At 49.4% G+C, this 13,734-nt stretch overlaps 1 protein-coding gene across 1 annotated transcript in view; it reads right to left on the minus strand.

Moving 5' to 3' along the window:
* Nucleotides 1-3,632: 3,632 nt before the first annotated feature.
* The window catches only part of MRPS6 (mitochondrial ribosomal protein S6), a 63,294-nt gene continuing 53,192 nt past the window's right edge, over nt 3,633-13,734 (minus strand). The window contains exon 3 of the mRNA XM_081138215.1: nt 3,633-5,271. Within this exon, the coding sequence (XP_080994341.1) occupies nt 5,082-5,271 (190 nt within the window). The 3' untranslated portion in view covers nt 3,633-5,081. The remainder of the gene's footprint in view (nt 5,272-13,734) is intronic.

The following is a 13,734-nucleotide window of genomic DNA, read 5'->3' on the forward strand; positions in this document are numbered from 1 at the left end:
GCCGCCTCCTGCAGGCCCCCGACTGGGGATGGAGCCCGCAACCTGGGCATGTGCCCTGACCGGAACTCGAACCCCGATCTCCTGGTTCACAGGTCGATGCTCAACCGCTGAGCCATGCTGGCCGGGCAAACAAAATACTTCTTGAAGCCTGATCCCACCCAAAGCGGACCGCAAACAGTCCAGGTGACACGTCCGTGGAAGACGCCCTTTCCCGAGGATGCGGACACGAAGGGAGCCTCTGGAGCCCGTCGTCTCCGAGCCCGGCCTCCCTGCTCTGGCTCCCTCGCCTCAGCAGCCTCCTACCCTCTGGGTCTCCAGCCTCCCAGAGCTGCCCCTGGGCACCTAGTCTTGTCCCCTCCCTCCCGCCCCTTCTGCTCCAGCCCAGGGCCTCAAGGAGTCTGCATGTGTTGCGCCCACTGCCAAGGCCACATCAGGGCGCCTCATCCTCACTCCCCGCTTCCCCCTCGCTCCCCAGCACTGTCCTCTGTCCCCTCTGACGCAGGCCCCCAGCAGCAGCACACGCCCCTTCCTGCCTTCCCACCAGCAGCCCGTGAGGACAGGTGCTGTGTCCACTGCTGTCACCCACTGAAGGAAAAGGGCCACCAAACAGTGCCTGTGACCTCAGCAGCCTGGACACAACCGGTGCCCAAGCCCCGCAGACACTGGCATCCCGGCGGGTGAGGGTCACGTGCGAATCAGCACCTCGGGAGAAAGGACAGTGGCTTCGTTTTGGAGTCTCCGGGGAGGGCCCGTGGCCCAGTGCACAGCAGTGCCCCTCTGCCAGCCTCCTCCTGACTGAATTGTGCCCGGGCTTCTCAACACCCGTGACCCGGAGCACCCACTGGCATCTTCTCGGGGACCAGCCAGGACAGGAGGAAGTGCCAGCACCACACTTGGGCACGGGGACTGTCACTGCCTGAGTGGTACTCATTCTCCCCAGGCCCCCAGGCGCCTCCATCACCTGAGGACAGAAGCGAGCTCACCGCTACCGGATGGGGAAGGTCACTGGGTGGGGAAGACCGTGTGGGTCAGGGCTCTCCAGTCCAGACCAGCTGTCCCTTAGACTTGCAGGGTCAAGGGCAAATTTCTCAGAGTGTGTTTCCTCACCCAAAACACAGGGGCGACAATGACAGCCCCTCACAGAGCTGCTGGAAGGGCTGAGGTCAGAGCAGAACGTGTGTGGCGCAGGGCGTGGCCGGCGGGGCGCACGGAATAAACCGAGACACGTGGAGCCGTCGGGCAGCCCCGGTGGAGGCGCGCAGGGCGCAGTCTGGGAGCAGAGTGCGCTCCGGAGCCGGGGCCGGGCCGCGCCGCCAGGAAAGTCCTCGTGAGCCAGTCGGGCGCCTGTTTCCCAGGTCATCGCCCCTTGACCCCTCTCCTTCCTGCCGACGGTTCTGAAGGACCCTCTTCACTGACTGGCTCTTCAGAGACTGTGCAGCTTTCTGCGTCTGGAGGAAGCTGAAGCTGGACACCGTCTGGACTCTAAGAACAAGCAGTGACAGCCCCGATCCCGGGGCCGAGCCCCGCAGCAGGCGGCAGGAGCCTGCACTGGCGGCTGGGCTCCCCGGGCATCCGTCCTGTCTCCCCACGCTCCCCTCACCCTGGCTAACAGGGCCCAGGCTGGGCTCCCCCGGGCATCCGTCCTGTCTCCCCACGCTCCCCTCACCCTGGCTAACAGGAGGCCCAGGCTGGGCTCCCCGGGCATCCGTCCTGTCTCCCCACGCTCCCCTCACCCTGGCTAACAGGAGGCCCAGGCTGGGCTCCCCCGGGCATCCGTCCTGTCTCCCCACGCTCCCCTCCCCCTGGCTAACAGGGGGCCCAGGCTGGGCTCCCCCGGGCATCCGTCCTGTCTCCCCACGCTCCCCTCACCCTGGCTAACAGGAGGCCCAGGCTGGGCTCCCCCGGGCATCCGTCCTGTCTCCCCACGCTCCCCTCCCCCTGGCTAACAGGGGGCCCAGGCTGGGCTCCCCCGGGCATCCGTCCTGTCTCCCCACGCTCCCCTCCCCCTGGCTAACAGGGGGCCCAGGCTGGGCTCCCCCGGGCATCCGTCCTGTCTCCCCACGCTCCCCTCCCCCTGGCTAACAGGGGGCCCAGGCTGGGCTCCCCCGGGCATCCGTCCTGTCTCCCCACGCTCCCCTCTCCCTGGCTAACAGGAGGCCCAGGCTGGGCTCCCCCGGGCATCCGTCCTGTCTCCCCACGCTCCCCTCACCCTGGCTAACAGGAGGCCCAGGCTGGGCTCCCCGGGCATCCGTCCTGTCTCCCCACGCTCCCCTCACCCTGGCTAACAGGGGGCCCAGGCTGGGCTCCCCCGGGCATCCGTCCTGTCTCCCCATGCTCCCCTCACCCTGGCTAACAGGGGGCCCAGGCTGGGCTCCCCCGGGCATCCGTCCTGTCTCCCCACGCTCCCCTCACCCTGGCTAACAGGGGGCCCAGGCTGGGCTCCCCGGGCATCCGTCCTGTCTCCCCACGCTCCCCTCACCCTGGCTAACAGGAGGCCCAGGCTGGGCTCCCCGGGCATCCGTCCTGTCTCCCCACGCTCCCCTCACCCTGGCTAACAGGGGGCCCAGGCTGGGCTCCCCGGGCATCCGCCCTGCCTGTCTCCCCACGCTCCCCTCCCCCTGGCTAACAGGGGGCCCAGGCTGGGCTCCCCCGGGCATCCGCCCTGCCTGTCTCCCCACGCTCCCCTCCCCCTGGCTAACGGGGCCCAGGCTGGGCTCCCCCGGGCATCCGTCCTGTCTCCCCACGCTCCCCTCCCCCTGGCTAACAGGGGGCCCAGGCTGGGCTCCCCGGGCATCCGCCCTGCCTGTCTCCCCACGCTCCCCTCACCCTGGCTAACGGGGGGCCCAGGCTGGGCTCCCCCGGCTCCGAGGGCACCTGTCCTGCCCATGACCTGAATGTACAAGTTAATATAACGGGAGACTCCACACAACGTGGCTCCTCCCTCAACACGCTCTGTCACCTGGGTGCCGACAGACACCTCTGCTCTGATGACATTGAGGAGCTGCCTCACCAGCACCCACCACGGAGGCCACCGCCTGGGTCCTCAGTGTGCCGGGACGGGGGCAAACACCACACATGGGGCTTTCTGAAGGATTTTTAAAGACAGGCAGCACTTACTGATCCTCAGAGTGGTGTCAGCTCGGGCTCACTGAGCAGACAGGTCATCTGAACTTACCAGGAATGAAAGCTCAGCGTCTAGGTTGGTTTCCTGTGGCCGGAGGGGACACGCGTTTGAGGCAACGTGCAGCGTGTCCTGACTCCCGAGGCCGTCAGCTCGCTGTGCCGACACGCAGGCGGCCGAGAGGCCGGGGCGCCGCTCCGGAGCCTTCCTCGGCCGTGCTGAGCACAGCAGGCCGTCCCCGCCGAGGCACTGCGCGGGCCGTTCCGTGAGTTACCCCAGGGCCCCCGCACCATACCGGACACCAGGCAAGCTTGAATCTCAAACACCACTCCGTGTTTTGCTATTAGTGTGCTTCATGCGATATTTGGAGTATACTTACAGGAAAAAAGGATTTGCTCTTTATGTGAAATTCAAATTGAACTGGCATCTTGCACTTTATTTGCTAAAGATGGTAACTAATTACATCCATTTCAAGCAAGACTAGTCGGGGGGTTTTTTGTTTTTGTTTTTTAATATGTCTTTATTGATTTCAGAGAGAGGAAGGGAGAGGGAGAGGAAGAGACAGAAACATCAATGATGAGAGTCATTGATCGGCTGCCTCCTGCACGCCCCCTGCTGGGGATCGAGCCCGCAACCCGGGCCTGTGCCCTGACCGGAATCAAACCGCAATCTCCTGGATCCTAGGTCGACGCTCAACCTCTGAGCCAAGCCGGCCGGGCAAGACTAGTTGGTTTTTAGTCGCAAAAACATAACAACATCCCAAACCAACCCCTCCCCTGCCAAAACAATAATCCTCTAAACAAGATTTGTCATTTTATTTCTAGGTCATGTTTTTAGAACATAGATCTAAAAGTTTCAAAGTAAAAAACTGTTTTGAGACGGTCATCGTACAAACCCGCCTGAACCGAGAGCTCAGCAAGCCTCTGGCCCAGGCGCTGGTGCCAGCGCGCTCTCCGGGCATCCGCAGCGCAGAAGCAGCTGACTGCTGCCTGGCCGGGTAGCGTGCACAAGGCAGGAGGAGCAGAGTTAACGGGGCCACTCCTCAGAGGCCTGCCGGGCGGACGGCCAGGAGGAGGCAGGCCCTCCCGGGCCAGAGCACACAGCACACGTCCCTCTACAGAGAACAGCGCCCACCACAAGCACAGCTGTGAGGTGAAAGGAAAAGGCACTGCCCTGGCCAGGGGGCTCCGTCAGCTGAAGCGTCCATACACTGAAAGCGTTCGATCCCCAGTCGGGAGCATCGGGAGGCAACCAACTGATGTTTCTCTCTCCCCCACCACTCCTTCTTCACTCTCTTAATTAAAAACGAAATAAAAAAACACATATCCTCAAGTGAGGATTATAAAAAGAAACAGTTGCTGATTTTACAGAATGCCCAGTTGTCAAGGAACAGACACACCTGCGCCCCACCTCCCCCTTCTCCCAGCTCTGACCTTGGGCTGGTACCCAGGTAACCCACCCCCGCGCTGCTGGCATTCTGGGGGACTGGAGCTGGGAGGCTGGGGTAGTGCTCTGTGCTGCGGCAGGTGAAGACCAAACACCTCCCCAAGTTTTTAAAAATCATGTTTGTTACTCGGATCAAGTTACTCGTACAATGCAGCATGGTTTTAGTCTGAATGGCACTTTATTTTGCATGGTTATACAGAGTGAATGACTAGCACACAATCCAAAAGTTTTATAAGTTTTGTTGTTCAAAATGGTGTTAGTGTTGTAGGGCAGAAAGAGCTCACTGACAAAAAAAACATATTTAACAAAATCAAGTAGGATGCGCTGGCACCACACAGATGCCCAAGGGCTCCTAGCAAGCCACCTCACAGCAGAGGGGTAAGAGCTAAAAATACCCAGAAAACCAAGTGGCACCCAAATCACACTTTTATATAAAGGTCAAGACTTAAATTATTAATCAATGATACTCAAAAGTGAGGGAACTGAGTATAAGGCTCAGTTCTGGAGACGCTTCTCATTTCCTCTTCTTGGAGGAATACAGCTTTTCTTCGAGTGGGACCGGGACCATCCCTTCACACTCCTTCACTTCCTGCGTCAGAGGGTGCTTTACAATATTAGGTCTAATTACATCAATGTCTCGAGACAAGTGCTCCATCATGCTTTCGACAGTTGTTGTTGGTGCATAAAAATCCACCAAGAAATACCTGCAATAAAATATAAATTTGTGAATTCCTGCATTCTGAAATATGACACTTCCATTATTTTGGTCAATGCTTTCATTTGACTCCCCAGATGAAGACATCACCTGTACACAAATACATACTCCCAGCTGACCAGCTAAACAAGAGTGTGGGGGCATGCCCAACCTACCTTCCCCACGTCCTTTCCCATTACCCGGTGTGAAAATCTGAATCCAAACAAACTTTAGGGTAGCAAAAAAGCCTTGTGACATTACATACAGCGGGAAATACTAGAGAGTATGGTTAAATTATGAGTGCAAAACCAGAATCTGCTGTTCAACAATACTGAACTTTTCAACAAACCATTAGTTGATGTTTTTGTCAAAACATCTATTAGGCTGTCTTCTAATTTTCCAAATGATTTTACAAGTTACTAAATGCACCTAAGAGACAAAGTAAGACCATCAGCTATACTTCACAAATAAGGGAAAAGATTAAGAAAGGCCTGGGACTTGTCTAAGACTATCTTGGACATTCAAAAACTGACAAAGAATAAAAAGAAAATTACTTGAAAAATTACTTCACTAACCTGGGGAGGGAAACAAATATCCAGATCCAGGAAGCCCAGAGAATTCCAAATAAGAACCACCCATGAAGACCCCACACCAAGACATATTATAATTAAAATGTCAAAAGTTAAAGGCAAGGAGAGAATATTAAAAGCAGCAAGAGAAAAACAACTTGTTACATACAAGGGAACTCCCATAAGACTATCAGCAGGTTTTTCAGTAGAAATTTTGCAGGCCAGAAGGGAGGGAGTGGCACAATATAGGCCAAGAGCTGAAAGAAAAACTTCCAACCAAGAATACTCTGCTGCAGCCCTGGCCGGGGTGGCCCAGTTGGTTTGGAGCGTCATCCCAGGCACCAAAAGGTTGCCAGTTCCATTCCCGGTCAGGGCACACACCTAGGCTGCAGGTTCAATCCCCGGTGGGAGCGTGTACAGGAGGCAACAGATTAATGTTTCTCTCATACACCAATGTGCTTCTCTCTCTCTCTCTCTCTGTCCTTCCCCTCTCCCTCTCTTAAAAAAATATTAGTAAAACACATGCACAGATGGGGATTAAAAAAAGAAAAAGAACGTGCCATGGCAAAGTTATCACTCGGAGTCTTGAAGGAGAGAGAGAACTTTCCAGATGAGCAAAAGCTAAAGGAGTTCATCACCACTACACCAGCCTTACAAGAAAAGGACTTCTTTAGGCTGAAAAGTAAGGGCACAAATTAGCAACAAGAAAACATATTAAATAATAAATCTCACTGGGAAGGTGGATATATAATAAAGGAAGTGGATTCATCATTCATAATGCTAGTAAGAAGGTTAAAGACAAAAAAAGTAAAAATAACTATGATTATGATAATTAAGGGATATACAAGATAAAAGATATAAAAGGTGACGTGGGGGTGGTATGTAAAAATGTTAAGCTATAGAATGGGATCAAACTTAAGTAGTTATCAACTTAAAATAGACTGTTATAGATATAAGTTGCCATATGTAGGCCTCATTGTAACCACAGAGCAAAAACCTATAGTAAATACATGAAGAGAAAGAGAATGGAATATAGTAAGTATACCACTAAACAGAGTCATCAAACTACAAAGGAAGAGAGCAAGAGAAGGAATAGAAACTACAAAAACAGCCAGTAAACATGTAACAAAATGGCAACAAGGACATACCTATCAATAATTACTTTAAATGTAAATGGACTAAATTCTTCAGTCAAAACACAGAGTGGCTGAGGGGATTAAAAAAGCACACCCATTTATATGCTGCCTACAAGAAACTCGCTTTAGCTGTAGGGACATGCACAGACTGAAAGTGATGGATGGAAAAAGGTATTCCATGCAAATGAAAACAAACAAAAAGCTAGGATGGTTCTACTTAGACAAAATAGACTTTAAAATGAAGAGCAATAAGAGACAAAGAAAAAGATTACGTAATAAAGGAGTTAATCCACAAGAGGCTATAACATTGGTAAACATTTATGCACCCAACATAGCAGCACCTAAATATACAAAGCAAATACTCAAAGACCTAAAGGTAGAGATAAACAGCAATACAGTAATAGTAAGGGATTTTCATATCCCACTTACATCGATGTACTGAACATCCAGACCTCCCCAAAATAATCAGTAAGAAAACATCTGCTTTAAACGACACATTATATCACACGGACTTAACAGATATATAAAGGATATTCTATCCAAAAGCAACAAAATACACATTCTTCTCAAGTGCACATGGAGTATTTTCTAAGTTTAAAAAGCTTAAAATAATGCCAAGCATCCTTTCTTGACTACAATGGTATGAAAGTAGAAATTAATTACACAAAGAAATCTGGTCAATTCACAAATATGTGGAGATGAAACAACATGCTATTAAACAACTGAATAACCAACGGGTCAAAGAAGAAATTAAAACAAAAATGGAAATACAGGTTTTCCTTGCTATCCAAAAGTAGACCATGCCTATCAACCTTTTGTAAGCCGAAATGGAGTCAAGAGAAGACGCAATTATTAATTTATATGGAAATTTTTTTAGCATTCCCACAACCAAAATTTAATGTACAGACAATGTTTTTATTTCATTCATCACAATCAAAACTCTTAATTAAATACAGTTTTATGCTAAATGTTAATACCCTTAGGCCTTTCTGAGAACTAGGGAACATCTTGCTAGCTGATATACAAAATAAATCAAAATAAAGCACAGAGGGTCACAGTTCACAGCTTGGCAGTGCCACCCTCACTGCTTCAGAGTGCGCAGGCCTCTGTAATGGTTTGCTGCAAAACAAATGCTAAATTCTGTTTTAGCTTTTTGCCTTTTTCATAAAAGTGAAAATCCTTTTCAGATTTCTTTCAGTTATCAAAAACAGGCACTGATGTAGGTCTTCTGTAAACGCAAAGTTACGTAACAAACTTTCAAAACATGGGGATGCCTGTGTAAAATACCAGAATTTGTGGGATGTAGCAAAAGCAGTTCTAAAAGGGAAGTTCATAGCAAATAAATGCCTACCTCAAAAAACAAGTGTCAAACAACCTAACTTTATAACCAAGGAACTACAAAAAGAACAAATGAAGCCCAAAGTTAGAAGGAAGGAAATGACAAAGATTAGAGCAGAAATAAATGAAATAGAGACTAAAAGGACAGCAGGAAAGACCAATGAGAGAGCTGGTTCACTAAAGATAAAATTGACAAGCCTTCAACTAGACTTACCAGGAAAAAAAGGGGGTTCAAATAAATCAGAAATGAAGAGATTTACAACGGATACCACAGAAATACAAAGGATCATAAGAGACTATTAAGAAGAATTATAAGCCAACAAACTGGACAACCTAGAAGAAATAGATAAATTCCTACAAATATACAACCTACGAAGACCAAATCACGATGAAACTGAAAATCTAAACAGACCCAATGAGAAGAGGGCTGAATCAGTCATCACATCCTCCCAACAAGGTCCAGGACCAGACGCTCTGACTGGCGAATTCTAACCAATTCGAAGGAGAATTAATACCGGTCCCTCCCAAACTCTTTCAAACCCATTTTATGAGGCCAGCTTACCTTGATACCAAAACGAGACAAGGAAGCTTCATGAAAAAAAAATTATGGGTCAATATCCCTCATGAACACAGATGCAAAAATCAACAAAATATCAGCAAATCGAATTCAGCAATACATTATAAGGCTCATACACCACGATCACGTGTGATTTATTTCAGGGACACGAAGGTGGGTCACCATCCCGAATCAGTCAGTGCGACACAGCACATCTTAATAAATACAGGAAAGGCACTTGACAAAATTCAACGTTCATTTACAATAAAACTCTCAACCAAGGTATAGAGGGAGCAAACCTCAGTGTAACGAAAGCCACATACGACAAGGCCACACCTGGTATTGGAAACGAAGGGGAGCAAGGATGGGAAACTAAAAGGCGTTTCCTCTACGAAGAGGAACGAACGAGACAAGCCCGCTCTCCCGCTTCATTCAGCATATGTTAGAAGTCGAACCCAGAGCAATCAGGCAAGAAAGCAGCTAAAAGGGATCCGCCAACTGGAAAGGAAGAAGTAAAACTGTCAGTATTTGCAGATGACATATTATATATAAAAAACCCTAAAGACTCTATCAAAAAACTGTCAGAACTAATACACAAATTCAGTCACGTTGCAGAATATAAAAATCAATACACAGAAATTGGCTGCATTTCTATACACCAATACTGAACTATCAGAAAGAGGAATAAAAATAAAATCCCACTTAAACTGAATCAAAAATAATACACCTAAAAATAAATTTAACCAAGGAAATAAAAGACCTGTATACTACAAACTATGAGACATTAATGAAAGAAATTGAAGACACAAATAAATGGAAAGATAGCCCATGCTCACTGGAAGAATCAATGTTGTTAAAATGTCCATACTACCCACGACAATCTACAGATTCAATGCAATACCCATCAAAATTCCAATGGCATTTTTCACATAAAATAGTATAAATAATCCTAGAATTTATATAGAACCACACAAAACCCCAAATAGCCAAAGCAGTCTTGAGAAAGAAGAACAAAGCTGGAAGCATCCTGCTCCCCGATCTCAAACTGTATCACGAAGCTACAGCAATTGTAAGTGTGGTGCTGGCAAAAAAGCAGGCACAGATCAGTGGAACGGGACAGAGCGCCCAGAAATGAACCCACACAAATACGGTCAGTTAATTTACCACCAGGGAGCCAAGAACATGGCGGTGGAGAAAGGACAGTCTCGCTACAGATGGTGCTGGGAAAACAGGACGGCCACACGCGGAATAAAAGTCAACCCCCATCTTACACCACACGTGAGCATTACCTCCGCATCGACGGAGGTTTGAACGTACGACCTGGAACCATGAAACGCCCGAAGAAGACACAGGGAGTGAGCTCCCCGACGTCGCCTTGAGACGACTTCTGGAATCTGATACCAAAACAACAAAGCAAAACCCAGCGAGCGGGGCTGCGTCGCACTGAAAGGGCGTCCAAGGCAGGCGCAGAGGTGGGAGAGTGACAGGGACGGCCCGCTGAGGGACAGGGCAGGCTCGGGTGACCGTCTGCAAACCCGAGGTCGCCCAGTGCAGCCCCTCAGCCGGCCTGTTCCTTCCCCAGGAGGGAGGCGCTGCGGGCGCCGGGCCGCCGTGGGCCATGGCTGTCAGTCCGCAGCGCCCCTCGTCTCTCACCTGCGGTTTCCTGCTGGGCTCCCGAGCTTCTGGGTGCGACGGGGGAAAGGCAATTCCCTGAATCCAGGCGAGAGAAAGAACGGAGCACTCACGCACGCAGATGAGACTAATGCGGCGGGCCCCTCGCACCGCTCACTGCTTAGATAACAACTTCTTCAGCTCGGCCGGGTGACGGAGCAGAGAAGTGTCCTCGCCCCGCCGGCCCGTCCTCTCAGCCCCTGTGCTGTTTGGTTTGGACCAGTGTTGTCAAGGGGCAGCTCCCGGTCCCGCGATGCTCCCGCCGGTCAGGGTCCCCTGCTCCGAGCCCTGCCCTCCCAAGCGCACGCCCACCCGGCCACCCGGCCTTCCGTTCCCTGTTCCTCTGCCCCGTGTTCTTCACCAAGTTCTCCATCACGTCCCTGCCCGAGGGTCTCCTTGTCAGGGAGGCTTCTCTGAGCCCCCAGCCTCATCCCTGTCTCCCTGCCTCACAGCTTTATTCCCCGGGCACCTGCTCCGCACCGACACAGCAGGTACCTGTTTACTGCCCACCGCGCTCCATGACTCCCCTGAGGAGGCCTGGGCTGTACCCCAGCACCCTGAGCAGACGTGGACCCACAGCGGGTCCACATGTCTCTGAAAGTGGCGGTGTCAGCGTGGAAGGGAGAATTCTCACTGAGAGCGGGAGAGGCCAGAACTGGAGGTTCACCAGGGAAGGCAGTCCCGAGGAAAGGGGTTCAAAACTCCTGAGAAAACTTCCCGCACAGCCACTCACTCTTCGATAATGGGAAAGTCATTCTGGTAAAAGTAATGGAAAGTAAAAGGACAGAAAACATGGTTCATGCAAAAACACGGATCAAAACAAAGCTCAAGTAGCCACAGTATATAGTAGACTTCGGAGCAAAGAAAATTACCAGGGAAAAAGAGACAATAGGTGACAATGGGTTCACCGGGAAGACACAACCACCCTAAATGGGGACAGAGCTGCAACATACAGGAAGCAAAAACTACAGGTGAAAAGAAAACGGACAAATCCACAATAGCAGGAGGCTTTTAACATTCCTCGCAATAGCTGGTAAGACCAGTATACGGAAAATCTAAAGAAGCTGAGTTAAACAAAAAACTATGGGGAAAAATCCCTAAATACTTGGAAACTAACTATTTGTCTAATAACCGATGGGTCAAAGACGAAATCGAAAGGGAAATTACCAACTACTCGGAACTGAATGAAAAGGAAAACATCAAAATTTGGGGGATGCCACTAAAGCAGCAGGAAACTTGCAGCACTAAGCACCTATGTAAGAAAACGAGGTCCTCAGGTCAATGACCTCAGCCTCCACCTAAGAAATGAGAAAGCAAAGAGCCAATTAAATGCAAAGTAAGGCAAAAAGAGAAAATAGCGAGGATCAGAGCAGAAACTTTCGAACAAGGAAACAAAAAAGAACATCCATGAAACTAGGTCCTAGTCCATTGTGAGGATCATAAAAGTGATGACCTATAACTTTTTTTATTCACCGATGTCACGGTTGGGTATATAAAAAATATGAAGAAATTCATAAAAAGATATTAGCACTAATAAGTGAGTTTAGTAAGGTTATGATACAAGATTAATATACCAAAAAAATCAACAGTATTTCTATATACTAGCAACAAATAATCAGACCTTGAAATTAAATATAAAATGCTTAGGGATAAAACAAAAGACAAGCAAGACCTGTACACTGAAAACTACAAACTGCCGCTAAAAGACATTGACGGAGAGGTGCACCCTGTCCATGGGCAGGAAGATTCAAATTTACTTAGAAGTCAATTCCCCCAAATTGATCTATAGATTCAAAAGGACCCCAATCACAATCATAGCAGACTTTTTTGTTAGAAATGGACAAACTGATACTAAAGTTCATACGGAAATTCAAAGAACCTAAAACAGCCGAACTAACCTTACTCAAGAATGTAGCTGAAGATCTAGCACTACCTGCTTTCAAGGCTGGTATAAAGCAGACAATCAAGGCAGCGCGGTGTTCACGTAAAGAACACGCTTCGGCAGAAGAGAGTCCACACGCGTGCGCGACGTCGGGCGGGCGGCGAGGAAAGGGCCGCCATTCCACATCCACACGCACAACGCTGCTGCGTGGGGCGTAAGGGGGGTCAAAGCAGACTCAAAATGGGACATGGGTCTAAACAAATCACAGCTATGAGATCAAAAGAAACACAAGACAAGCCCTTTGTGGCCTTGGTTTAAGCAAAGATTCCTTAGACATAACACCAAAAGCACAGCCCGTAAAAGAAAAAGGGATAAATGAGACTTCATCAAAATAAAAAGCTGCTCTTTGAAAGATACTGTTAACATAACAAAAAGACAAGCCACAGGCTGGGATCTGTAAACCGCACGTCTGATCAAGGACTTGTTTCTAGAATATAAAGAACTTTAAAATTTTTAATTAAAAACCATTTTTAAAATGGGTGTAAAATTTGAACAAGCATTTCACTCAAGCTGCGCAACAGTGAAGCAGCGCATGAAAAGGTGCTTAATGCCACCAGTCGTTAGAGACGCGCGAGTGGAAACCAGAGACCCGCCCGGTCAAGTCAAAGGGCGACCACACCACGTGCTGGCGAGAAGGCAGCGGACGGGCCCGTGGGATGCAAAGCGACACAGCCACTTTGGGAACAGCTGGCGTTCTCTTAAAAAGTTACACACACCCCTGCCACTAGGATTGAGCCATTCCATTCCTAGGGTTTTACCCGAGAAAGTTAAAGCCCGTGTCCACGTGACAACCTGTACTCGAATGTGCAGAGCAGCTTTACTTCTCACAACCGGAAACAACATAAATATCCATCCACATGGAAACTGACAAGCAAACTGGTATAGCCACAGATGGCATACTACTCAGGAGGAAAAACACTACTGATACAGACTATTGAGAAATCTCATAATTTTATCGAGTGAAAGAAACTAGAGTCAAAGAGTACATATTATCTGACTCTATCTAAGTAAGAGTCTAGGAAATACACACTAATCCACAGGGAAGAAAGCAACCAGTGGTTGCTGGGGCCTGGGGACAAGCGGAGGGAAGGACTGCAGAGGCGGGAGGAAACTGTGGGGTAACCCATATGTCTATTATCCTGACTGGGCTGATTTCATGGTATAGATGTATTTCAAACCTTATTAAACTATACAATTCTGTTTCTATAATGATTGAAAAACAGTCTGTAGAATCTGAATGGGCAGGACCTGGTGAAGGACT

Source organism: Miniopterus schreibersii, assembly GCF_964146895.1.
Source record: "Miniopterus schreibersii genome assembly, chromosome: 5".
Lineage (NCBI taxonomy): Eukaryota > Metazoa > Chordata > Mammalia > Chiroptera > Miniopteridae > Miniopterus > Miniopterus schreibersii.